The sequence below is a fragment of the Rhea americana genome, unplaced genomic scaffold (genome assembly GCF_003343005.1).
Source record: "Rhea americana isolate MKP2758 unplaced genomic scaffold, rheAme1 scaffold_301, whole genome shotgun sequence".
Taxonomy (NCBI): domain Eukaryota; kingdom Metazoa; phylum Chordata; class Aves; order Rheiformes; family Rheidae; genus Rhea; species Rhea americana.
The window spans coordinates 374,847-402,625 of record NW_028186426.1 but is presented as its reverse complement, the minus strand read 5'-3'; the positions used below and the strand labels follow the sequence as shown (position 1 = coordinate 402,625).

The 27,779-nt window shown below is 41.3% G+C and overlaps 1 protein-coding gene across 2 annotated transcripts in view; it reads left to right on the top strand.

The window, feature by feature from the left end:
* Positions 1–15,224, top strand: part of PITPNB (phosphatidylinositol transfer protein beta) — a 39,066-nt gene extending 23,842 nt beyond the window's left edge. The window contains exons 7-11 of one of the 2 annotated variants that reach the window (XM_085309721.1): positions 1,397–1,474; positions 7,751–7,861; positions 8,850–8,972; positions 12,282–12,366; positions 13,267–15,224. In XM_085309721.1, coding sequence (XP_085165847.1) covers positions 1,397–1,474; positions 7,751–7,861; positions 8,850–8,972; positions 12,282–12,329 — 360 coding nt within the window. In that variant the 3' untranslated portion in view covers positions 12,330–12,366; positions 13,267–15,224. The remainder of the gene's footprint in view (positions 1–1,396; positions 1,475–7,750; positions 7,862–8,849; positions 8,973–12,281; positions 12,367–13,266) is intronic. The other variant, XM_085309720.1, reaches the window with a different exon arrangement.
* The last annotated feature ends 12,555 nt before the right edge of the window (positions 15,225–27,779 follow it).

The window sequence follows — 27,779 nt, the reverse complement described above, 5'->3', positions numbered from 1 at the left end:
TCCACAGAGCATCTGTTACTGGCCACTGAGACAGAATATTGGATTAGAATGGACCAGGTTTAACCCAGTCTGACAATTCCTGTTCTGYAATGTTACACTGTTTGGGTTTATTTTAAGTAAGCTTTTGTTCATGCTTTTGTCTAAAAGAACTTTATAATTCAGTTGTGTAGAGAAACCAAGTGACAATACTTCTGCAATGAAGATGTAATTGAATGCTTTCAGTGTGCCTCAGACAAAATGTAGATATTTCAGGTGTAGTATTTGGAGACCCATTTGTTTCATTTCTTTTTATCTTGGGGCTGATAGTGTTTCATTTGGAATATAGGGGATGGATTAGAAGGGTAAATGTTTGGTTTTACTTCATCTGTGAAGTGGTCTACAATTGTGATTCCTTGTGACAACTTTTTGATGCAGAAGTAGGGAAAATGCCAGTAGCTGCTTTTTGGTGGCATTCCACTCTGTTCTGAAAATTTTATCCTTGTTAAAACTTATCTTTTTTTTTTAAATGAGACATGAAGCTTTGCTAGACTTTTGGAGCTTTATTAGGCTTTTCTGTAGCACCCACAAAGTACTACTTATACTTTAAAGTAACTTAAACTTTTGCAGTTCTCCTTTATTGCGTGGGTATAATAGTTTTCTTAGGTTGCTGTTTTTCAGATGCTGTGTGAACCTCACTTGATGTCAATTACTGAGGTCAGGGTTTCATATGCTTTCCTGATTTCCTAAGTAGTATCTTTATCAAGTAATGATTTCTATACCCTTCATCAGTATAATAAATGAATCCATAYATTGGAAGCATTTGCCATCTTTCAGTTTTACTAGTATTATCTTTGTTTACACTACTTGTGACTTGGTAAGCAGTAATGTCTGTTCTAAAGCTTAAAGCAGTGCCACTCAGATTTTATCCACTCTGTGCTTAGCTTGGCAGCGTGTCTCACCGATTGAGATTATGCAGTTTCTAATTTTGCAAGTTAGTTTAGTTATGCCTTCTTCCCTTTCTTCTTGGCTTTCTCTGAAGTGGGCATATCAGGAACTTTGGGAAATACCGGCATACACATTTCTGTATTGCTTTTCCTACCCCAAAAAAGTGTATGAAACTGAGAGGATAGTGCCTATGTTGCACAGTGCCCAGTATAAGAAAATTTTGATCTAGAAGGAGGCCCTATAAATAGATAACAAGCACCATTTGTGATATTCAGTGGATTAAGTTGGTGTGATGATATATTGAACGTAAGCTTAAAAGCAGAGTAACAACTCCCCTGTCCTACTCCAGACCACTTGGATGAATCAACTTARTAGTCTTGAGGAGAAGCCTTATATAGTGGGATATTGTATGCTCTTTTTTCTGACACACTTTTCTTTTTCTTTTCTTTTTTTCTTTTTTTTTTTGTTTTAGGACTACAAAGCTGATGAAGACCCAGCATTATTCCAGTCTGTTAAGACCAAGAGAGGACCTTTAGGGCCAAACTGGAAGGTACTGAGAATTGAATTTACAAYCTTACAAAGTCTTAATTGGCAAAAAATATTCACAAATCCTTAGACAGTAGCACTAGTGATGCTAGTCTTAAAACAGAGGATAGAAATTTAATATTTCTGTTCTTTTTCATATTTGGTTAAAATTAAGCAAAGTTGCTTAATATTGCTACTAAAAATAGTGATTTTGTTGAAGAACAAGTTTAAAAAATTGCAATAAAAGCTATACAAATTAAATGGGATGGATGTTATCCTTACTGAAGGATGAYGGTTGAATATGACAAATTCCATGCAAGTCATCAGACTGTGTTAGGCACTGGAAGTAAATTAAAATGCAAAAAACTAATTGGAACTTTCCTTATATTTAAATGCTTATAGATATTGTAGATTATAGAAATTATATATTTCTTAGAGCACAGTAAAAGATCCTGCATGTGTGTATTTTATTTAGGATGATCAAAAACAAGCAGAATGTAGTGACAATTAAATATAAGCCAATCTTTAGCTTGCCCTGTTGAATATTTGAGTGTATTTAACTTGTGTGGTATATATGCATAATGCACACAGAAAACCTACATTATTTCATCATAATGAAGCATTTTACTTCAGTAAGATAATACATCTTGTGTGTGTTTGTAAGCATAGATGCATCTACTATGTTCCTGAAATTCTTAGTCTGAGATACGTAATCTGGGTGGTTCGGGGAGTTAATTTTCCACATTCCTTGGTCATTTAGCAACTTTCTGATAAGCTCTTTATAACCATGGGAAAATGACTTGACCCAAAACTTCTATTTTAAGGTAAAACTATCAGTCTTTTACCATGAGTGCGGTTACCTAAGCCTTTATACTGGTTGTTTTCTTATCAGTGCATTATGCATGCTGTTTGCTTAACATCACCTACCTTTCTCTTCCCTTCTTTCCTCCTCCYCTTCAAATCTGACCAAAATGCAGTGTGCTAGATTTCCATAATACTATTAATGGATAGTGTGAGAAATCTATTTTAAAGAGACATTAAATTCTGTGAAAGCTATTCAACATTAGTGCTTCCTTTCTGCATAAACAACTTTACATTATTGGTCATCAATATGACTGTCATGTGAAAGCTTACTACTTAAAATCACACCCGGTATAAATTTGCTGTGCTTGCATATTCAGCTACAGGAAAATCATGTTTGAAGACTGATGTTCTAATAGGCAACATAGTAAGTACTGATCTAGATATGTCAGTGACACCCTTACCTCACCTTTTTAATTCCTTGCTACCCACTATATACTTCTCTTGACAATTTAGCYTAAGACACTTGCTGCATACATAAAGAAGATCCTATCTTGAAATAAATTTTCCTTAAAATCTGCTCCCTGAGCCTTGAAACAGCCTTCCCATTTCTTCCAGAACCTTGCTCCACTAAAACTTAGAAGCAGATTTGCTGTAGACCACTACATAACAAATATGCACAATTTGTTGTTATTTTAAACGCAACATTTTATTGGCAGCGATATAAATGAAATTTGAGGTCTAAAAAACCTTGGCATAATTTTACTTCTTAGGGTGTACTTTGAAGAATTATACTTCAATAGCTAGCTGGTGAGTTATTTTTTAAAATGCATTAGAAATGATACTCCAAATTCTTAAATTTTCTTAAGCATTAGACTTCATTAACATTTAAAGACATTAGCATTAAAATCATTTAGTCTTTTATTACCAAGAAAAGTTGATAATATAGAAAGAATGTTTCTTGCTAAATATAATGTGAAGTACTTTTCCTGCGAGGTGTGAATTTTCTTCTAGTTCATTACTTTAGAAGTCACCATTAATTATTTTACTATTAGTTTTTGCAGTGCATCAAGATAAGTGTCAGATGTTTGGAATAGAATGCATTGGTGCTTCAGGCAATCAGTCCCTAATTTCCTTTCCTAAAATGCAAGCAGAAGGGTAGACAGAAGATATTCCCCTTTCTCATATCAGAGGCTTCTGCTATGTCTTAACTGTCAAATAGCTGACTACCATGTCTAACAAAGCACAGAGCCACCATTGCCTGCTAATCGGAACCAGACAGTCATGAGAGTTATCAGCTAGCTGAAGATCGTAACATTGAAGCAACCTGTCCCACTGTGGAGTGAAGCCCTCGGTGCGGGGGCACTTCTGTGCAGCACTAACCATTCACTCTTGTACCACCCTTTCCGATGTGCTGGTACAGTGGTTTGAATGCTGCATGGGAAAGACAACTGTCTGATTTTTGTGAGCATATGGCATATGTGGCAACACAGGCAGCTGTAACAGAACTGAGATGTGATACAGCAGTGGAGCAGAAGGGGTATGGGCTGCTAAAGCAGGCACATCACTGCCCTTAAGCTGCGTTGTCAACCAAAATGCTTGTGTAACTGTGTTTGGGGTATTTCAAATGCTTTAATTTGTCTTAATTAGACCTGAGGGTGAAGTCAATGTATACTGCTGACCTAACTGGGCTATTGTGGCTGTTCCTTACATTGTCTTTACAATATGATGAAAGMGGATCCTTTGATAGTCCAATTGTACAGACACCACAGTACTATCATGACTCTATGGGGATTTTGTAGCAGTAACTTCACAGCTGAGCACTTAAGTAATGAGTGCTTGCACGAGAGACTCCAGAAGGAAAAGGATTTTGCTAGTTGATGCCACATGCACACTTAAATGCTGGCTTGTGTGATAAGTCATTGGCTGCTTATGTTCCCCAGAGGAAAATGGGGAGATTTCAAAGAGTCAGCAAGTGTGTTCAAGCTTGGGTTATGGCAGCAAGGACTACTACTTCTGGGACTTCTGGATTTTGAGAGTTATGCATGACTGGTTAATGGCCTGTATTTGCACAGAAGATTTAGTTGCTGTACAAAAATTGATTGACTTCCATCTTTTCTATAGCTACTGAAGAAAAAAAAATGAATAATAAGTAATAATATACTTTTTACTAAGCAACACCTGTGGCTGCAATTGTTTCTCTGTAGTCAAAAAGAACAAAATACTAGTTACTGTGCTTTTCTTTCCATTGGGAAACTTGCAGAACTAGCTGCCACAGAATACATGGAGCAAAAGACTTTGTGAGCATGTTTTGCACAGTTTCTTGTGAAAATTTGCCTATATATAAAAAATATATATATATTTACAGAGATTTAGTCTTTAGGAAGCAGAATAAAGACGGTCCTCTACCATTCTTTTCTGAAGTCGGTATGTGTGTTTTATTTTTGTTTGGTATCTAGATACCATGATGATGATGGACCTTAGAGACAATCTAGGGTGAATGTTAACTTCATTTTATCAGCTACTTCCCCTGCTCTTTAGTGTTCAATATCTTAGTGAAATGCTAGTGGAAGYAGAGACTTTTAATTCTTATGTGCTCCTATTGAATATAGTCTCTTAAGATCCAAACCCATCTATAGCTTTCCCTTAATAGTACTTTCTAGTTCAACTTAAGCTTGAACATTTCAAAAATAAGCAGATGAGCACAGTGTTAAAATACCATGAGCTTTGTTCGTAATAACTTGTTTTGTTACTGTAAGTTGCCGCGACATGTTCAGGCATCAGTGATTCTTTAGCTTAGCATGCCAAGAGACTTTAGAATATTCAGTGCAGTGTTTTTTCTTTTTTTTGTAAGTAGTCTCTCAAATTTTAATTGTTTTTTAATGTCTCCCTTGCATCGAAACTTTAAACTGTATGGGAACTGGTTAATTGATTGCTTAATATTTAAGATGTCTTAAATATCAATGTAAGTGTATTATATGCCATAGATACTGTATAAATGTTAAGCTGGAGTTCAGCAATATCATATATCATATACATGGTGTATATATACACAATCTATACATATTTACATGATCTTAGTTCTGCTGTTTGTGTATCCAAAGACAGAAAATAATTCTAGTTCAGAAGTTTTCTGAGCTTGTAAATAGCTAGACATCAGTAGAGCTTCTGGGGGAATTACCAGTATTTTCTCCCTTGAGTTTTATATTCTTTCCTAGGTGTCTGCCACTGGCTGCTGTCAAAATACTGAGCCAGGTAGACCTTTGGTTTGACTCCGTGCAGTTGTTTGCAGGTTTGACCTGGGCCTAGACAAGGCTGGAATCTCATGAGAAAAAATGTGTATTTTGTGTGTTTCAAGATGACAAAGGGGGCAGGCATGTATGTGAACTTCCATTATTATAATACTCTTTCTACCTGGGCTAAATATGCTGGCTAGCAGAATAAAATTCTCACATTATTCTTATCAACAGTGCTGAAAAACGTGCATCCTGCCTTAGATAGTTATTGTCCTCTCCTCTTCAGGAGGAAAGCAGGGGGGCTGATGCAAGAATGGCCTGTTTGTCCAAAAAAACCCATAGCCATAAGAGGAGGAAGAGTACTTGGGTTGGGAAGCACTGAATTTATGTATTCCTTTTTTGTTTAATTCTGACCTTTTACTAGTACCTGGACATAGACRCATGCAGTTTGGGAGCACAAAACAGCAGCAGTACTTTGTTTTCTGTTTGTGACTAGAAAGAATATCAGTCGTCTTATAGTAAATGAAAACCTGAAAGAGCTCTCTGAGTCTTTGTGATAAAAGTTCTGTTAAACACACATCATTCTGTTTTTGTTGTCTGAGATCTTTTAAATGTATAGCTATATCTCTCAAATTTTTTACTCTGTACATGACCAAAGGAAGTGGTCCATTTCATAGTTAATAGAAACTTAGTATAAAAATGCCATAAGTATTTCCATTCAGAATTTTGTTGCAGATATTAACAGTAAACTTTTGTGGACTACTTATACTAGTTGCTAAACACAGGTTTTGGTTAAGATACTATAGGCTTCATTTTATCCTTTTTTTTTTCCTTCCTCCTTTATATGGCTTGGAGTAAAAAAAAAAATGCTTTGTTAAATTAAAAACATGATAGTCTCATATTGTGTAAATTTGGCTGCATGAATTGTTAGGAAATATCTGTATACCATTTGCACACATCAGTGGTACTTCAAAGTTGTTTGGAAGTAAGAACTATAATAAAACCTAGTTTTATGATACCTATATTTTGAGTTTTCTTATTCTGAATAGATACATCTTTAGCAGCTTTACAGTGTATTGCAATGCTGCTGCTCTGAACTTCTGAACTGTGTTACAAACTCTTCCTAYACAAACTTGGAAGAAATTTGGTTAAACACGCCCCATGTGTTGAATCGCCTTGTGAGATAAATGGGAGTGAAGAGTTTCTTCAGCCCTCTCCGCAGATTGTCTCAACAGGTTGCAGGACCAGTTACATCTATTTAATACTTTTGTCAGTTAAATAATTCTAAGCAAATCCATGCTTAGAATTTTAAAGTAGAAAATTTTAAGGGTGGTTGTTCCTGCCCACTATATTTGACAGTGCTCCTTTCTTTCCTAGCAGCCCTATTTCTGTTGTTATAGGGAATGGTGAGGGTTGTCTCCTGAATTTCCCTTCAGTTCATTCTTTTGGGGATCCTTTTTCCCCACTAAGTCTTTGAACCAGAGTTACTTCCAAGCATTCTTTGAACTGAAGCTTTCATGAATCTTAAGGCCACTTTACTTGCCACTGAGGAAGAAGAGATCCTTTCCCTTTTGTTTCCTCATGCGAACAGGAGCTCTGCAATTCACTTTGCCAGAATGAATGTGTACATTGTGCTACACAACTAGAAATTTCTTCTACTCCTGGGTAAAAACATACTCTTTTGGCACAGTCCCCTAGGAAGGGGAAATGAGGGAGAGGAACTGGGGAGATCTTGCCAGGCTTTAATCTCTCTTTACAGTGTGTAGACAAAACAGAACTGAAATGAACTTAAATTTTATGCTTTTGTGAGAAGTGATCTGGGAATAGGGAGGAAGTATTATGTTTTATTTGAATCTTCTTCTTTTTTTTTTTAAGTTTGTGTGTTTTCTACCATTGTAATGAGGTAGCTCAGATTATAATTGTGTTTTGGCAGTAGATCCAAAAATATAAAATAATTTGGTGCCAGCTGTTGTAATTAAGCATCATTGTCCCAGAGAAAACCCAGAAAGTATATGACAGTGTAAATCATGAAAATAAAAGCAATGTTAAAACTTCATAGTTTTATAGATTTATAGTATGTGTTTGCAGCATAGATGGAATTTCTTACACACTTAACCTGATGATATTTGTTAATCTCTAGTACCCAGTTACTATGTTTAATAGTGCTTATATTTAGAGTGATAATTTCTAATAATCATATTAAATACATTTGTCTGAAGCCCTTGTTTAAATAAAATAAATTCCTTCCAACTGTCCATAAACAGAAAGAGTTAGCAGCTGATGAAGACTGTCCTAAAATGTGTGCTTACAAGTTGGTGACTATCAAATTTAAGTGGTGGGGATTGCAGAACAAAGTTGAAAACTTTATCCAAAAGGTAAGTACTTCTCCCTAGCTGGGATGTTGGGATGTTGCTGGGACAGTGGGATTGATTGGGGGGGGGAGGGGGCAGGTAGGAGTATGTAGGCAGGTTGGTTCTGTTCAGGCATTTTTTTTGGGGGGGGGAGGGAGTGATGAGCTTTTCTGCTGCTTACAATCAAGCAGTTCCTGTTCGTTTCCTCAGCAGTTAGAACTGTTGGTCTATCAGCAGTGGTGTTTCAGCATTGGCAGTACTAAAATAACTTTTTTAAACTAAAAAAGAGAAAATAGAAGCCATGATTCTATCATGTAAGTTTAAGCCTTGAGTGTGCAAGCCCCAGTGCTTGACAGTAAAAGTCTTTTGAGTCTGTTTTTCTCTTAGGTTAATAGTTGTGCAAAAGACGTGCTGGTATTTTTCTAGTATCATATGTACTAGTTTTCTTACGAAAGTGTTCTTATGTTTATACTAACTCTATGGTATTTGATTTTACTGGAACTGAATGCTTGTAAGAACAGTTATAAGTAAGGTATAATCTATTTAATGTAGACTGTTGTGCTTGTTCTAGTTCTAGACCAGTGAGTTAACCAAAACATGATACTCCAGTAGCTCTTCCATATGTTGTTTCCTCACAGACAACGAAAGTGAGGCCATTTTTATTGTTGTATCTAGGACTTTTAGCTCTTGAGTGCATCACACAGCTAACTGCCTTAAATCTTTATGTATTTCAATAAATATGATAGTAATAGCAAAAATACAAACTATGATAAGTGGCTGCAGTACAAAGCAAGGATTAGGAGATACAGGAGACTGTCTTTAGTGTGGCACTGGTTTTGAGAAGGAGGTGGCTTTGACTAGGATCCAAGAATGTGGAGAAGCTGAACTGTAGCACTGTGAAACAGCATGAACCTACTTAAAGATTATACCTCTTCAAATGGAGTAACTGCAATCACTTCAGCAGCCTGGCAAAATGTAGACCTGCAATCTAATGTTACTTATCTTCTTAAAGCAAGAAAAAAGGATATTTACCAACTTTCATCGCCAGCTGTTCTGTTGGATTGACAAATGGATTGATCTGACTATGGAAGACATTAGGAGAATGGAGGATGAAACACAAAAGGAGCTGGAAGCGGTAAGAATGTTTTAMGATTGATGTTTGCATGCCATATATCTGTAGCTCTGCCATTTAGATGGTTCAAGAACTGAGGCAAGTTGAATAGTATCTGTCCCCTTGCATGTGTTTGGGCAATTGCTGATAAACATTATGACTTCTGTAGTGGTTCTTCGGTGCAGATCCATGCACTTGAAGCTTCTGCATACTGTATTGTGTCAAGCTGGAAGTGACTGTAAGGTAGAAGCTTATGAGAAGTCCCTAAATCCAGAATGTCTGCACTGAGCATCTCTATATATGTTATCATACTCATTGCACAAAGTCCCATTCAGTGCTTTTTTTTTTTTAACCACTTGTGAGTTAGAACTCAGAACTGTCCTTGCACTTTTGTATCATATGTCTTGCTTTGTTTAGTTGCTAATCATCATTAGAACTGATTAGTTTCCCTTCAAGCATGTCTTGAAGCAAGTTGTATGTGTCACATGACAACAGTTGCACTTATCCTGGTTAGCATGACAAAATTAAGACTTTGAACTACAAAAGGTAGTTACTAAAATTAGTTAAAAGACAGTCTCAAATTTCATGCTTTGGTGATTGTGAAGACCAAATGCATATAATCTGATCTGATTTTGGACTGAGGTCTAGAAGGAAACTTACCCATGGGGCACTTTCCCTACTCTATAAGATATAGAGGAACATCATAGGCTAGGCAAGGAGCTTCCTTTTTTAGTCTTTTCAGAGCATGACCTTTGTCGAGAGCCTTTCTGTTTTTGAATCTTGATGYCTTTCCAGGTTCTTTGCAATCTGTGGAGCTGCAATTCTGTTTCCTTCCTATTTTGCCATGCCAGTTACTTTTTGTCCCAAACCCATTCAACTTGTCACTTTCCATCTATTGTCTTGGTTCTGTGAAGACACATGTGTGCCCTCGGCTATGACTTGATTTTTGCATGGTTTAACTCATTTCAGCTTCCAGACATCTTTAAATGGATTGCTTTGTGCTTTAGATCTGTTTTTGATGGTGACTCTGAAGTGCACTTTACTTCAGGCCTAGCACATCTTTGCTCTTTGTATCAACACTAGCTGTAATTCCCTCTCCATTTGCAGTTGCTATGCTCTTCATGTGTTGACTTCATGAACTGCCTTTAGCCATCTTGCACTGTGTGGAAATGTTTTCAGGGTTGGAAGAAGTACTTCTTCCCTGTGTGTGTGTCTTTGTGTGAAATGGGAGATGTTTTGAGCTAGTAAAAACAACATTTATTTTCAGATAAGCTGAAGGGATTGTCTGCTTTGGCTGTTTCCAGAAACACATTTTGAAAAATCATAATGTCCATTCCTTCTCAAAATCACTGTGCTCTCTCATTGGCTTTTGGATATTTTTTTATTATGGCAGGTGTTCTCAAAAAATGCATGGAATTTTTCTTTTATTCTGCTTTATGCCAGAACCGGTTCCTAGAGCTAGCTGTCTGTGAAGGAGGAAGAGTAACCATTTTCCTCTGTATAATTGGCTTTTATCAGAAAGGTTCTCTTTATAACACTCACAGTTCTTAATTTCGAATKAAACAAACTTCATCTAATTTCTGTGAGAAAGAATAGTGGCAGTGTGAGGACTGCATACAAGGTGCGTGTTTGGAGAGAGTACCCAGTATTTGATACATACATGTGTGTGCATGAGAAAATTTCCCTTTTGTATCTGTGTGGACTATAGATGTCGGYCTTCTGTAGAGAAGGTTATGTTTCACATTTTTCACTGGTAAGTAACTGCTTTTTGTACATTTTTTTGCAAAATACTATGTCAGAAATAAATCATAGATGATTCTCTTGCACAAACAGGATATGCTCTGTGTTGTTTTGATTCCTATGAAACAGTTTGTTGTATAAATATCGTCTCCTAGAGAGGAGCAAAAGGAACAGAATTTATTTCTTTATGCAACATCACTAACATTGGATCTTGATAGCAAAGTATTTGCTACTTTTTAAATTCTTATTCTTAAGTAAAACCTGCATCACTTGTTTCTGGGTAACATTGATCTCTCTTCTTAAACAGCAAATCTGTTTCCCTAATGTTTTCTTGTTTTGTACAGCAAGGCAAATAAATTATTTCGAATAGTTTGTTGTGTAAGACTTTATCATCAGGAACTTAAATATATTTTTTTCACAAGAGAAATGCATTAACACAGCTTTTCTATATGCATTGTGAAATGAGGAGTGGAGACCTACTTTTTTTTTTCTTTTTTAATATAATAGCAGGATCTACAAACACCTATAAATGATGCAATCCCAAAATTTTTGTGGTGAGGTSCATTATCAGAGCATAACAATGTAGAGGCAAAAAATGTCACTGCGAATACAAAGTGAACACTAATTTATACCAAATAGTTTGTTTTTATCTTTTATATCCAGCTACTTCGTCCATTTTGACAAACAGTAACTTGCATTAAATCCTAAATAAACCACAAAACATCTGTCTTATGGCCTGGACCACTGGAAAGAAAGAGCTTGGTGGTAAAGTGCTTAGTGTGCCAAGAATATCTTCATGCTTGCAGCCTTGCAAAGAAGTATTCAGCTTTTTTGACACTATGCAGTTTTCTGATGCTTAAAGAAAAAAACTGCAGAAAGCAAGCCAGTATCTAATATTGGCAGCATTGTATTTTCTTATGACACATTACTTTCTGTTGCTGTTCTCTTTCTCATTAAAATCCTTTCTTCCTGGTTTGAACTAATCTTTCTCTTTAGATTCTGTGCACATTTCAGTTCTTTTGTTAGTCCTGTTCTTCACCTTAGTTTTGATTGTCAGGATCTCTGCTTTTGTTACTTTTTTGTTACTCCCTGAATTCCCATTGGTGTCCTTCCAGACTTTCTCTATCCCAGCACATTCTTTTCTTAGATTTTTCTTTATCTTTCACTTAATGGTTTATATATCTGACTCGTGGAGATGAGGAGCACCTGTGCCTCATTAAATACACATAAACTAATCAGTGTGTAGTAGAAAAGCGCCTGACCCTGCCAAAGCTCTGTGATCTACTGCATGCCTTTGCAACAGTAGAAATGCCATACTGGATGTTTCAAACAGTGTAGTGTAGCACTGAAGCATCATGGGCTTTTAGAAACCTAAGAATCATTGTTTACAGCTGCTGTATGGTTTCCAGACTTTCTGCACCGAAAAGAAATGCTTTGTATATCCAGTCTCCAGAAAACTTCAGCTTTTGCTGAGGTTGGTTCCTGTTTTGGTCCTGGCTGGGGAAAAGTCATGTAGCTCATTACTTCTTTCTTACTAACCAACAGCAAGATAGGTTCTTTATTTGGTAGCTTACAGTTTTATTTTACGTTTAGATGCGTAAGAAGGGTTCCGTACGAGGCACATTGGCTGCTGACGTCTAGAGGAGTTCTCTGTAGGTTCTGAGGCAAATCAAGCCGTGTAAGTGAACTGTTGGATGAAAAAGGAGAAAAAATATTAATATTCTGATGATGGGAGTTGGCAGAAAACATCTAAATGGATATATATCCAGATAACGCTTTTGGGCCTCACTCCCCTCTGCTTGATAACTTTGATGTGATCAAAAGTTGGACACTATCCTTTTTGGCCTGTGTGCTTAAGAGACCTTCACCACAAAATGGCACTGTAGTAGACTGTGCAGATGCTCAGTCCAGTTGTTGAATGTCTTACATGTTGGCCATGTAAGCCACTTCTTTGTGCTTATCTAGTGCAGAAACCCAAAATGCATGCCCTTATCACTGTGCTGACACTGAGCTCTGAAGCCTGCAAGTTCTTTTCTGGGCACAAATCAGAAAAGCCAGTGAGTATTATTTTGCTACTCGTTCAGTCTAGGTTTGTCCAAATAATTTAGAAAAATTGCGGASTGCCATCTTCAAAGCAAGTTAATTTCTTAAAATCCATTTCCATATAGAAACTTAAAAATAACTAAATTCTGTTAGAATTGTTACTGCAGGAAGCAGTTTGTCCAAGAGTTTGGAGGCTTTTGAGTATTTGTGTTCAGTACTTTAATGTTGATGTTTCCCACTGTGACTGCTTTAACACCACAGATGGGATCTCCCAGTCAAAGCAGTTTTAAAATCCTGCTGATCTGTATGAAAATTCTTGGAGGACTGGAGCTGCTGTCCACCGTTCAGGAGGATGGTACCAAATTTAAGGTTTCTTTGCAAAACTTGCTCTGCTTTGGCATGGCCTTGCTCAGTGCTGGTGATGTTTTGACTGCCCTGCCCTATTTTTCTTGGAAACTAGTGAAATCACCTTTTTGGAATTTAGAGTTTGAAATAACTGTTAATGCTTAATTGTATATATTTTTTCCCCCCACAGTTACGTAATCGAGGCCAAGTGAGAGGAACAAGTGCTGCCAATGATGAATGATGATGGATTTAACCGTCAAATGCAGTGTTGATATACAAATGTGTGTGTGGATGCATGATTATTTGTATATAATTATATATACGCACATGCATACTGAAGGGGGTTGTTACAGTGTCTCCAGGGTACTATACCTATCCTCAACAAAGATGCAAAGGAAACTGCTTTCATTATGTATACCTGAAGCAAATAAAAAATCAACTGAGTAGTGTCATTTAAAGGATGAATTAACTGCAGAATTATGCTAACTGGTATGTTTCATGAATGTCAATACTGGACCAATTTATTCCGTACTTGTTTTTTTTCCTGTCTTGAGTCATTCTGCTATAACTTGCCCATATCTCATTGTAAAGAAACAAATTTAAAAAACAGATTCAATTTTGTGTCTTCCCTACGTGATTATTTTTGGAATAGGAACAATGAATGTATTTATAGCTATTTATTTCTGGGTTGTCATTATCCTATAGTCAAAACAGAAATTTTCTTCTATTAGTGGAAATTGGAGGACTTTTATTATTGAATGAGTTTGACTCAAACTTTACCCCTTCACTGATTTGAAAAAAACAAAAAACACGTTTTATTGGACTTTTGTACATTGAAATGCTGATGTTTTTTCTTCATTAAAATTGGCAAGATTAAGGAAAAATGGCTTGTGATTTATAAAATAATTGTGATTTGAAAACTTCTAGAAACTAGCTTTTTAGGCAAAGCAACTGACAATACTTAYAGACTCTTTCAAGTATGTGCTAGGCCATGCAGTAAAAGTGTGAAGGGATTGCCCTTCTCTAAAGTAACACTTCCTGTTAGTGAAATTGCTGTTTTCCAAAGTTTCAGTTTGGAAACTATGCAAATGGTCTTGATTTCACACACATTACGCAATGGAATATAATTGTGATTTTTAGCTCTTTTCATGTTGAAAATACACTTTAAAAGAGATGTATACTTTCAGATATGATGAAAGTTTAAAATTGTAGCATCTGACATGTTTCTCTGATATTTGTTAGGAGTAGACACATAAAAAGAAAGATGATATAATAAAGACCTCTTGTAGATAACTCTTAAATAGGAAAATGTCTTCAGCATTTTTTAAGAAAATATTCAGATAGAGAATATCATAGATGTATATTATCAAAAAGCTTGCTAGAGCAGAAACAAATTATTTTAGAAACACTAGTTAGATAAAGGTCTATTAATGCCTAGTTTCCTCCCAGCATCCCCAGAAACCTCTGTAGGGCAAGCCTTGCTTTAAGCATCCAGCTCCTTTCTAATCCCACATACATCCAAGTATTTTGGAATCATGGTTGACTTAATTTGCTTACAAAAGGAGTGGTCTGATTTCCATTACAGTGACAAAATTTGCCTGGACTCCAAGAGTAGCAGGACCAGGTCTGCCGCATGACTCGCCCTGCCAGTGCACCTGCCTGCCTGGACTGCCAGGCACTGAAGTGTCTGCCAACGCGTGGACATATTTTTGTGCATCTCTCCAGCGTAATTTCATCCTCTTACCTTCCACACAGCAAAGTTAATCTTTTTCCTGTATGGATTAGCAGTTTAAATGGATGTTTCTTCTCTGTACCATCAGGAGGTTGGTTTTGTAAATATACATACACATGTGCACGCACACAGACACATGATTTTAAAACTGTTTGCTACCAGGAGGGCTGTTGCAAGCCTGGGAACCTAAGGGCTCAATTCTCCTTTCAGTGCTGGAATGTAAGTTCCACTGTCATTAATGTAAGTCATAATGGAAACTGAGGGAAAGGAACCCTACACCTTTCATGTTTTTGGACTAGTTGTGACAATTTGAGAGAATCTTGTAGTGAATGTAAAATGTTTAGTTTACTTTGGCAGTCTCTGGTGTGACCTACAGTAAAACAGTCAAATTTAATTAAATAAATTTGATCATAAAATGCTCTGTCTCTTGTCTTAGGTCTTAGTATTTGTGGTTTTCTAATGACATGGCATTTAGTTTTATTGAGCTATATGAGAAGTCTGGAAATCCTTTAAGGATGTGCTTTGCTGTTTGTGAGCTCAAACCTGTTTTTGAATGCTAGTGGCTTTTTTTAAGGGGTTCAAGAAGCTGAGTAACAGAACCTTCTCACTCACTGGAGTACAGGGAAGGTATTTTGCTTGTGTTATTCTAGTACCGTATTATGACTGCTACCTTAATGTGCCAGGCCAACAATTTTGCAGAATGACACATTTGCAGAAATTATTGTGGTGATACAGTTGCTCTCTGGTTGGTTTGTGGCTGTCTTCATACGTTACAGCTGCTGTTAATTCTGCACCTGGTCTATGCCAGGAAAGGATCAGGGAAGACAGGGTGGAGAACTTACAGTCAGTTTCAAGGAGGAGATTGCAGCGCTGCCAAGATGGCATTAAGAGATGGAGACATGGGAGTCACCCTGCCCAGCACAGAGGCTAATCTCCAAAAGCATGGTGTGCTCAGGCTGAAGTGATGAGCAGGTGTTCTTCCAGAATACCTAGAGAAGCGGCATATAAAATTGCAGGCCTTGTGGAAAGGATGTCTGAGAAACCTGTGAGGTTGGGGTAAGACTATATAGCTATATATGAGTTATATGTGAGAATGAGTTTGGGGTKCAGGGGAGAGGTTGGGCAGTTACAGGCTTGTTTAGTCTGACATCAGTGATACGCAAAGCTTCAGAACAGCCTTTTGGAGACATGAATTAGAAATGGAGTAAAGAAAGAGATGCAAATAGGTTGCACTAGATTATTCTGTTAACTATTGAAAGCATTTAGTATAGTCATAAGAAGAATGAAGATATGTGTTACAGTGTGAAAGGTAAAGCAGTAACTAAGAGAAGAGTGGAATCTGGAATAGAGATGAGCTGCACAGCTGAGGGGGCCTCCGAAAAGTGCTGATGAGGGTGGTGGCTTCCCTCCCACAGCTGATCCCATCTTGTCAGTGTTTCATTACTCTCACCTGCCTGGCAGGCGTGCTGCAAAGAGCACCCGTGAGTGCCTTTGCTTTGGAGATGCGTGGTTTCCAGGCGTGCCTTGTGGCAAGGATGGGGAGCAGGCTTGTTTGTCGAAGGCAGCAGCGAGATAGGCTATGTTTGACTAAGAGGTGCTTGTAATGTCATGCGAGTCCCTGTTATTTCCCTGTCAATGCTGGCCTTTCCTTGCTGCTTCAGTGACTACATGCATTCTCTGGTAAGGTAGCTGGCCTCTTGATGAGGAGCAGGAGCTTGCTACTGGTGATTAAAGCCCTTTTCCTCTGGGATCAGAATTCTAGAAAAAGACTGAGGGCTACTAAATCGACTGAAGCAGCTCAATTTTGGAAACCATTACTGATTTTTAAAGGTTTTTTAAAAATGGGTGATCAAATACTATGTATGCATGTAGTCTTTTTTTTTTCTTACTGATTGTACCCCCATAAGTGAGGCAAGAATTACAAAGTGCAACAAGAAGAGACTCTGTTCGTTGTTCACCCAGCAAAAACTTGCCTGTTGGTGCCCCACTGAAAGTTGGGCTCTAACCTTCCCTTGCCGGCTTCAGCTCTCTCATAGCATTGCAGTAACACTTTTCTTAAGACTCAGTTTTCCGTTTGAGCTTCAGTCTGCATTCTGCTTAAATAGGCAGATGATGGATAGACAAGCATAAAAATATTCCAGAAAGTTTGAAAACAAATTTCACTATTTATTTAGCCTTAAGTTTGTGTTTGTTTGACATCTTTGCTGGAGCGAGGAAGAGGTGATCAGAACTGATGGGAAAGATGTTCTGTTCAGTCATGTAAATGATAAATTAGAAAAAAAACTCAAGAGCAATGGCGATTTATTGCAAGGTGTCTTTGTGTGCAGGTTTTACAAGACTAGTATCATTTTTCTGCTCAGGTCCCAGTTTTCAGCATTTCTTGATGAAAGGATAAGTTAAATTGGCATCTGCTTTGCTTCTTGGAGGTGTTAGTAATGAGGATTTACTCTTAACTTTTTTCCCTCTCCCCAGTACTTGCTGTGCATGAGCTATTGCCAGCAAGGTGGCTAGCACAGGATTTACTGTCTGGCCCCGCTGCCTCTGAGTGCCGCTGCAGCAGCAGCTGCTGACACGGCTGGAGAGCGGCCGAGGAGCTCAGCGCGCAGCCGGGGCAGCTGCTGCTGTGACTCAGCTCATGGCCCTTGACTTTTGACCATTGGCTGTCCTTGGGGGACCGCGAGATGCGTTGTATGGGTGCTGGGTGTCATTTGCAGTGACGCTTCCGTCTGGAGAGGTACAGCAGAGACACAGCGTTTCCCTACAGAAGCAGGCCTACAGGGCAGAGGGTCCTGCCCTGAGAACCAGGGCCGTACAGAAAGCGGGTGGGCTCTGTCTGGGGAAGAGCAGCAGCAGGAGCAAGAAAGCAGCTTAGACTCCGTAACTAGGTGTTTTTCTGCTTTTAGCAGTTTGCTGGTCAGCGGAAGGATGTGCTTTTTACCTGAACAGAAGTTAGGGGGCCGCAAACGAGAGAGCGAGTGAGATGCACGTGCCTCCTTCCCTAGGCTGYGCTGGGAACCAGTAGCCTGGCAGCAGCTGGAGGTACCTGAGATGAGGCTGGGGCAGGAGCAGGCTCAGGGCCTGCCGGCCAAGGCGGTGGGGCAGTTTGCAGCTGCTGCCGGTGCCTGGGGAGGCAGAGCCTTTGGGGATGAGCGCTGGGCGTTTCAGTCCCACCAGGGGTGAAACAGGCAGGCAAGGAGGGTCCCCGAGGCTGGAGGAGGCCTTTGGTCGTGGTCCCCTGCCCAAGAGGTGGGAACGGTGGCCGCTGCCTGGCGGCGGCCCGAGGAAGAGGCTCCGCAGTGCCGCCGGCTCCCTGGGGCTTGGCACCGGCAGCCTAACCCAAACCCCGCTCGGTCTGGGCTGGCGGAGCCTTAGCTTACCAGCGGAAGGTTTGRAAAAAACCAGTGTATCACGTAAACTGTGCACTGTCACACTCTGATCCGTACGCGTTCAGCTCTGCGCATGGTCCTGCTATGGGAAGTGGATGAGCTTCCCACAAAAGCATTTTTAGATTGGTCCCGAGTTTTGTGAATGATGTTACTGCTGGAAATTCGCTCTCTAAGGTGCTATATGGCGTGATCGAACCCCGTGCAGTTGTCCTAACGGTGCTCGTGCGTTGGCATGACGGTTTCTTTGTGGACAGATTTCTGCCTGCTAAGACTGTGTAATCATCTGCTATAAATTGAAACTTGTATGGCTCATTTTGGTAAATGCAAAATTGAATTCTCTTTTTACTACACAGCTTGTTTAGCTTCCAGATGGCAAACCAACACGAAGTAATGGGAGTGCAACATAGTTTTGTTATAATGGATATGTAAACGTGATATTTATTCACTGCTATAGACTGCTGTGAACCATATTCCAACAGTAACCTTTTAAATATATTACTTGGTTGTGCATAAGAGTGTGTCCTAAAAGGGACCTGTAAGGAATTTGTTATTTTGAGAGGATTTTTTTAACTGTTGAAGAGAAAGGAGGATATTTTTCTTTTTCTGCCTTAATGTGTTGACTGGGAAATATCAGAAGAAAATCTGATGGGATTTGTGTTTTGGAATTTTGGATGTGTTAGGTTTTTTTTCACCCTAGCATTTTGTTGAGGTCACACTGATCCTTTCTCTTTTCCTCTTTCTGCAAGATCCGGTTTAAAATGATTCCCCTGAGAAGGGAACCAGTTTTCCCAAACTCAGCTGATTCTGCTGCATTTAGGAGCTGTCTCATGTAGTTGACATGCTCTTGGTCCTGTATTGCACTCGGCTGGCAGTGGTGAGCACAGAAGGACCGCGGCCACTCCACCTCCCCGGGGCTCGCCTCCAGCATCACACTCTTCAACGTTGTCAGTCCTGGAAAAGTCTTCGTGTTTCAAGAGGTGAGCACCTCTGCGTAAGGGGACAGTAGTCCTCTTCCTCTCCGGCTGTGGGACAACTTTTTCACCATTTGTGTGGATGAATAGGGGCAGGATAAACAGCAGAATGGGCATCTCACGGGACCAGGTCTGCCCTGGCCTCTACCAAGACCTGTGGGGAAGTGGTTGATGTCCCTGTTCTTGTTGGCAAATGGTGTGGCTTCTGCAGTGAAGTGACATGACACCTTCTCTTCTTTTGGCCATTATGTTTATTAGAGAGGCGTCGAGGTCAGGCATGGTCTGCACAGGGGGARCAGCTGGCATCCAGCTCTTATACAGATGGTGCTAGATGTGTTTGGTCTGATGTTGATGCTTTGTGGCTGTAGTAACTACTGAAGCCAACAATAAAGCAAGAAACTGAGAACTGAGCTAATGTTCTCATCAAATTCATAATTAAAGTGAACACTGAGCTCTGAACGTTATTTCAGCTAGGCCATGCCTCAGCGTAACCAAGCCCTTTGGCAGAAACGGCTGAGATCTTATTTTTAACATGCCCTTGCAAAACTGTCAGCTGCAAGCTATCTTTGCTTACACTTCTGGGCCTTGACCCTGGCCCTGGAACTGTGGCAGCAAACAAATGTGGGAGGGACAGGGATGAGGCACTTAGCATTTAATTCAACTTCAGGAGAAAACAGCTCCAAACGAGATGATGCTTGTGACCTGTACAAGCAAGCAGCCAGSTCAGTAGTGTTGCTTTGCTCTCATTACTGCTCTAGACTGAGTAAACTGGTGCCCATCGCRGACAGCTAAGGAGCTAAGGAGGGTCTGTGGCAGCTGTGGGCGATCGGGGCTCCCCGCTGCCCTCCCCTCCGCTCCCCTCATTTGCTGCCCTTTGCTATTAAAGCTCCCTTGCAATGAGGAGGTGGGAGAGGTAAACCATATTTCCCCTTGTGGTGCAGCAGGGGCTTTGAATCTTCATTTACTGATGCATTTGCTTATTTTATCTAGCACAGACAGTTAGGATTTATACAAAAGTTSCTTTCATGAAGACAGCAGACATTCGCATGAAGGGCCTCGGTAGCAGGAAATGCTTGTCGGTATGGGTGTGATCKCTGAACTGTCAGTGTAGTCTCAGGTGCCTACAGGAAATGGCAGGAGATCTCTGAGCAGAGAGGCAAAGCAAGCTGCACCCTTGGCGCCTGCATCTCCGCTACCTGGACATCTCTGAGGGTGTCATCATCCTCTCTTGTCCTTTCTTTGCTATTGCTGGTGATTCAGCAATATGTGGCCACCATGGCAAGTAGCTGGCTGAGAGGAAACAGCCAATGCAAAAACAACACGCATGCTAAGCGAGTGTTTCGCAGTGGAGAAAAGGCACCAAGCAGGGACTCAGTGCCGTCTCATGCAGGGCCAATCTAGCGCCAAGCTGGCACATCAGTGCCATGCAACCCCGCTTGTTTTCTACCTTTCGAGGTTTTCTRCCTCTTACCAGAAAGAGACCGTGGGAAGAGCAAACCTACTGCTAACTTCATTTGCTTTTTGACCTGCAAGGCAGTGGCACTTCTGAGCCTTCTTCACTGAACTGCATGGCTGTGTCTGTTACGCGAGAAACTGCCTGGCTTGTCAAGAGTGAAGGAAGTTTCCATTGCTTAGAGAAACAGGCCGCGAAGAGGAGAGGGAGGGKTGTGTTGTGAGGAGCAGGGAGGTATACGCAGAGCAGGGAGTGGATGGCAGGCTGCTCATTCGTTTCATTAGTGAGTTTCTCCTTAAAATTTGTTAAAAGCTTTTCATATTTGAGAGGTGATTGCACTGACCCAGTGCAGAATAAACTGTCCGGAGCCTATCAGACAGAAGGAAACGTAGCAATGGGCTTATTGAAAATGGCAGGGGGGGAGAAGGGGAGAAAGAGTTTGGCCGTTTGAAGAAGAAGGAAGAAAGAAGAAAAAAAAAAGAAAATAATTTGTCATCCTGTAAAGAGGGGATTTGGCCAGGTACCATGGTGCTGTCTGTGGCATGAAGGATTGCTTGGGGCTACTGTATGTCGCTTACTAGGATGTAAGGTTGCAGCCTTGATCTTGGGAAAGGGAAGTTGCAAAATATTAGACTAGCAGTGTGTGTTTATGCGACTATTCCAGCGTGCTGCGGCAGCCTTCCTGCTGCCAGCAATCTCTTCAATCGGGCTCCCCGGCGGTGCCGCCCTGCCAGCCCCCTGCCTGCCTGCCTGTTGCTGTCCGCTGCAGCTGGAGCAGCTGCCTGTGTGCTCGCCCAGCAAGGCCCAGCTTTGCAGCTTTTCAGAAACGGGGTGTTTGAAGCTTGGCCAAAGACCGAAAGATTGAAGGCTCAAAGTTCTCCATTTGGCCTCACACCCCAGGGGATTTCTGGGCCTCAGAACTGTGAGACGTATCATATCAGGGTGACGGCAGCCCCTCTCCTTTGGGTTTACATGTACATTTCCCCTCCCATTTCATGATCCTGCAATATTCCTTGGCAATTGTAGTCATCTGTTATATGGAAACAGTGCATGTTTAGTGCAGGCTTAATTTATTTAAAGTGATTTGGCATCTTAAGCCAAAGAAAGACATAACATGGAAATGATGATACAAAAGAAAGTAAAGAACAAATAACACATATTTGTCCCCCATTTCTCTTGATAGTATGAATGTTTCGTAGGGGCTGTGAGCTTTGTGTTTCAGGAGTAAACTCAGAGATATTTTCCTGTCTAGGGTTAGGTTCCTGGGTGGTCACCTCTGGGGAGAAAGCCCTGAGACTTTTGCTTCAATATAGCTAAAACCCTGAGAGCTTTGGGCAGGTATCAGAGATTCTTTTCCTTCATTGTCTACTTATATGTTTGTGTTAAATGACATTCTTTAGTTTCTTCAAACAACAGCAGTGTCTTTGAGCAACAACAGATGCTTTCAAAAATTATCCTTTAGCTTTGTGTTAATTTTGGCAACGAGGAAAAAAAGAAAACAAGCTAAAGGGACTAAATATAACTCAACAAAGTGTCTATTAATAGCAGTTCAACTCATTTTTATCTCTTATGGCACTAGACCACACTAAAGCATGTAAACAGACATTTAATATGTTCACACAATATACAAGGTTGATGGGAAATGGCTCTGGAGTGTGTGCATGCACCAGTATAGGTGCAGAAATGTAGGGAATGTTAAAATTTTGAAAAGGCAGGTATAGCCTAGCCAACAGCAGGTGAGTGTGTTTGTTTTTTCAGTTAGTTGGACTTGCTCAGTACAGGTAAAAAGCATTGTCAGTTTTCAAGGTTTATAGTACAAGTCGCATTTCCAAAGATAAATCAATCTATTCATGGCACATATCCACTACATTTTCTGGAACCATTTGCTCATTTTAGTGTGGTGGAAATATTTTTGTTTTGTTATTAGCTCTGTCCCAGTAGCAGAAATCAGGTGAAACTGGGAGAGGCATGAATATAGTCATTCTCTCTAACTTAAGAGGATCATTTGCACTTCACAGCTTTGTAGAGACCATTAGCTAACAGTGATGGTAGAAATCTCTCCAATGATTTAACCACAGCTGTTTAATCACTGACTGAAATGCAGTTTTTCTGACCAGACGCTCGCTGGACTCTCACACTGCACAGGAAACAGTTAGTACAAAGGAGAGGAAAAATAAAAACATTAAAGGATTTTGTATTGCATTTCCATATCATTTGTGAAAACTGAAATGAATTCAGTTATTGTTTTCCTTACACTAAAATTCCACAAGGAAAATGCCTACTCCAGCACAGAAGGTTTGTGACGCTAGAAAACAAAACACAGGCACGCCCCACTGGCCTGGAGCAGCTTTACTGACGTAGTTTGTGTGGCTTCTTTAAATACTGGTGAACTGTGCTAAAACCTTTTGTGTTCCCTGTTAGCAATTTCAGCAAATGAGCTTGCTGGCAGGAAATAATAAACTATTAGCAAATGTTCACAGAAAACCAACTTTAATTTCATAATTTTGAGTATTCGCTCCAGGCAGCACAGGGCTGTGTTCTGTCCAGCCCATTCAGGACTGTAGTGTTCAGTACTTGCAATGAATGGCTTGTGACCAAGATTTCAAAAAATCTGGCTATATTCAGTAAATAGAGGTGAACGTCAGAGAAGGTGATGGACTGTTTGCAGACAGAACTGAAAATTTCTACCAACAATACGGCCAGACGTATTCCTAACTCTGGGCTGCTCCTGCAGCTATGGATAATATCGGTCCAAAATGTTATCTTGCTGTGTGCAGCCTCTGTTTTCCAGGTTGTTGATAGATCTGTAGTTTTAACATCTCAGAGCACTGCTATTATCTGCCAACATCCACTAGCAGAAGAGGAGGATTAATATTGCTCCTGTTGCACAAAAACCTTCGTGTTTGTAGCAGCTGAACTTGTAACCTCCAGCAGACTGGCACAGTGACACATGCATGTCAGGAAGTTCGTTGTGTGTTGAATGGGAAGATAAAGCTATTTTGGGTGCACCAGTGATGAACAAGAGCTTCCTTCTCTTTGCATTGCATCCTTCAAACCCCTGAGCTACTGAACAGCATTGCCTAAAGGCCTTATTGCTACTTTATTTTTAACCAAGCCTAACAGATGGATTTTAACATTGTGACCTCTTCTTGAAGAGCTGGAGTAAATAAGTGCCTCACTCTAAATATTAAAAAAGTATGATTAGGCTTGTCAAGAAGAATAAAATGGCTTTGTAACTTATAAGAAGTTTGTAGCCTGTTTACCAGGGAGCTCAGCTCTGTAGATACTGGGTATGATGTGGCMTGTGAGCCCACCTTGCTCCCTTGGGGTGCGAAGGCATTAGAAAGGGGAAGCAGATTTTGCGTGGGGCAGGATGCTGGCTGATAGTTCGAGCCTGAGGTATGCTAGTTCGTCCTGCCGGGGAGTTGGGGCACGGGGCCGGCCTGGCTCTGGGAGCCCCGGCCGTGTGCCAGGAGAGACGGGAGGCCCTGAGGGCTGGTGACTGTGGAGAGCTCTGCTGCGGGGAGCTGCAGCTCTGGAGGGGATGGCCCTTGCTGCGCCTGTCGGCAGGAAGGCTGGTTCCTGGCAGAACTGGCTGCTGCAGAGGGTGAGTGGGAATGAAACCTCACTCACACCAGGAAATGGGCAGGGCACTCCATCATCCACTGCATGCGTTAGCATCTCAGGCTGAGATCATACACCAGACGTGTTGCAATCACTGGTGCCAAATGATGGCTGCAGAGGTGCAATCCCAAACTGTCTTGAGCAAGTGACACTGACTCTACCATGTGTTAAATTTGGTGCTGTCATCCTTGCCTGGCAGTAGTGGTTTTAGAATAAAGGCTAATAGTTGTGTAGGTGTGCTTGAAAAGACATTGCAGCAGCAAGCGGGTGTGGAGTGCCTGCGGCCGCGAGCCAGGCCTTGTCCCCGCTCGCAGAGAACAGCAGGAACAGCTTGTTAGCTGATGCCAAATTCTTCCGGTCGCTGTTCTCTTTGTTTGCCATTGCTGTTTAACATTAGCTGTTGCCAGCTCTTCTGCTCTGAGCTGCTGAGTGAAAGCTGCTGAGAAGCTGCACGGCCCTTCACTGCTGCATGCAGGGTCACCTCTGCCTCTGGSGGACCTGTATTTCTTCATCATATCTGCTTCCACAAGCCCTTATCATGCTCTGGAGTTATTGCCTCCTCTTGTTTCCCTTCTGACTGGTCCAGAAAAATAAAAAAAGAAATCTGTCACCCTCCCCATGGCGGGTGCAGGTGCCTCTGCAGAGTCCCTTGGTTGTGGAAGGCGCTGGTGGGCAGACGAGGATGTAGGCTATGCGGATGTGGCAGGTTTGCAGAGGGCAGGTGCCCTCCAGAGGCATCAGGCACTGTCGGAAGGGACCTCTCCCTGCCTGTGTACTACCACCAGCAAGGCCACTGGGAAACACAGAGCCCAGCGGCTGCCAGCGTGGGCTGGCACAAGGCTGCTGCCGGCCTCTGCGGCATCGTCAACAGCCCAGGCCTCCCAGCAAACCGCAGCCCAAGGGGCTCTTCGCCTTCCCGGCGGTGGGTGCAGAGGGCTGGTGCCCTGGGGGCTGTTTTCGGTGGTAGGTGACCTGCCCCATCTYGCCCGTGCTGGTGTCCTGCCGGGCAGCTCGGCAATCTGAGGCARGGACCGCTGCTGGTGCTGGGCCGCCCAAGGCACAGCAGGGACAACGGCGACAGCGTGCTGCCAACAGGTATGGCTCTTGCTGGCAATTTCGAGGTTTCCTTGCCATGCCTGCGCACRTGAGCGACGATCCTTGGGAAGGGGCCGTCCCCGCTGCCCGGGCAGGCGGGCTGCAGCCGCCTTCCCCAGGGACGGCGCGAGGCAGCTCTGCCCTGCTGCAAAGCAGAAGTGCGTGTGTGTTGGTACCGGTGTGGTGTGGCTTTCCCTCTTTCCCCCTCCTGTAGACTCAGCTGCTTTTGTTTTATTTTGGGGATGCTCTGCAGAGTCGCTGGCAGAGAGGAAGAACGTGCGGCTGATTTGTGGTTAAAGCAGTTGACATTTCCATGTATCTTTAAATCATAATTGCTTGGTCAGAAGTAACTGAGCATTAAAAATAAAATGTCCATGTTGGTTACACTGGTAAGCACCTTTACTTGTATGGCTGGTGTTCATCTCAGAAAAGGTGCGAGTGGATTTGGATTCCAGTGGTATGCCTTTTTTTTTTTTTTTTTTTTTTTTTTTTTTTTTTTTTTTCAGGTAACATTAAAATTGTTTTTTGTGCAATTGCTTATTGCTGGTCAAGGACCTAATGGCTTTTATTTGATCTTCCCTGTCTATTCTACAGTGTATGAATAATAATGCATTTTATGGAAATACTGAGGCTTAGCTATTTTCCAGGTTATTTTGTACAGATCTCAAGTGGCCACAGATGACATTTCTGGGAAGTACGTAGATAACTGGTAACATAGAGCAAAGGCTGAGCTGGCAACATGAAAGCTGTGAGTGCCTTCTCCTGCAACTGGTCAGTTGAGGAGGAAAAACCTCAAACGGGGGGCTGCAAAAAGGCCTCAGGGACAGGACCCTTGCTCCTGTTTCAGTAAGGCCTTTGCATGTTTTGCAGCAGTCGCCAGCTGCTCTTGACTCTGATGTGCAGATGCAACATTTGAGAGTGAAGCCCGCTGCTTTCTTGCATTGTTTCTGCTTAGGTATTGTTATGTGTCGCTACCTATCGGTACCATTTGTTAGGGCAAAGTTTCTTGAGAAAAAAGCTACAAAGCAATGCATGTGCTTCACTTAGACTGCAATATGCATGTGATTTTGAAAAGTACTCCATTTTCTTGTAGTTTTGATGTGTTCTCTTATTTGCAGATGTAATTGCCCCTTTCTGTCCTCCTTGTGGAGCTGAAGACCACTGTTACAAGTTCTACTTGCTTCTTGTTTTTGTAACCACACTACTAACGACATTATTACAGCTGCACATCCATGCCAGTTTGCTATTTCCTTTGCTAGCTGGTAAATTTTTTTACAGAGAAGCAAAAATACTCGGATGTTGGTGTGTACCTCTGAAAGGGGGTTGTTTTGTTCTTGTTAAGTTTCCTGCCTGTCTCAGAACCTCTACAGTGAGAAATATTCTATTATGGTCAAACTACTTGAAATCAAGCTTTGTTACAGCAGCACATTAAAGAAACAAAATTAATTCTTACACCAAATACTGCTATGTACAATTTAAGCTTCAGTCTTGGTCGCGTGTTTCCTACAGTAAATATCTCCCCAGGCCCTGTAGTATAAAGTATTAGAGTGTTAAAGCTGGAGCAGTAGATTAAATGAAAAACAAAATACCCCTCTGATCATCATAAAAATATCAGCATAACTTCTTCCTCACATCACTGATAATTTGTCAGCTTCTTGAAAGGGGATCCATAACCTATGTGAATGAGAATGGGATGTTTGCTAATTGCTTTTGCTTTAAAATAAATACAAATATACCTGAGGATGTAGGGAAAAAAGCCATAATGCTTAATTAAGACGGATCTTGTTAATTAATGAGAGTTAACAAAAGAGTCTTTTCCAGTTCTTCAGATCATTCAGTAGCAGATTTACATGAAAATGAACAGTATGCACACTTTTTAACAATTTTTTTGTTAAAGGTGTCCCTCCCAATATACTGATTTCCATGTTTGTGAACTACAGCACAGCCTTTCCTTTTGCGTAAGTAAAATGTTCGTCCTCTACGCTCAGAAGGGCTCTGATGAGATAATTTCTGTGAAACAGCTGTTGTCTCTCCGGGTGTGGGGGCAGCTGGTGGCCGAGATGGAGAGCGGCAGGGACGGACACGGGGACGGACACRGGGACGGACGCGGGTCCGCCTGCAGCCTGGGAAGCCCCACGCGCCGCTGCCCGAGCGCTCGCCCAGCGCAACCAGCCAAGCACCAAGTACAACGCGCGGAAGGAGCCGATTCCAGGTGCTTCTCTAGCAGGTGGGAGAGGTTTGCAGCTGATCTCCTCGGCCGATAGCGCAGCAGGTATCTCAGAAGCCTTAAACGCGGGTGAGGGAAGGTCAGAGAAAGGAAAGCGAAGTTAAATTGTTTCCACGGCAAGAGAAGCCAGTGGTGGAAASCCGACGGCCGCGCTGGGCGCTGGAGCCCCGGGACGCACTCCCGGCGCCCTCCAGCCGGCTCGCTGCGCCGGGCGC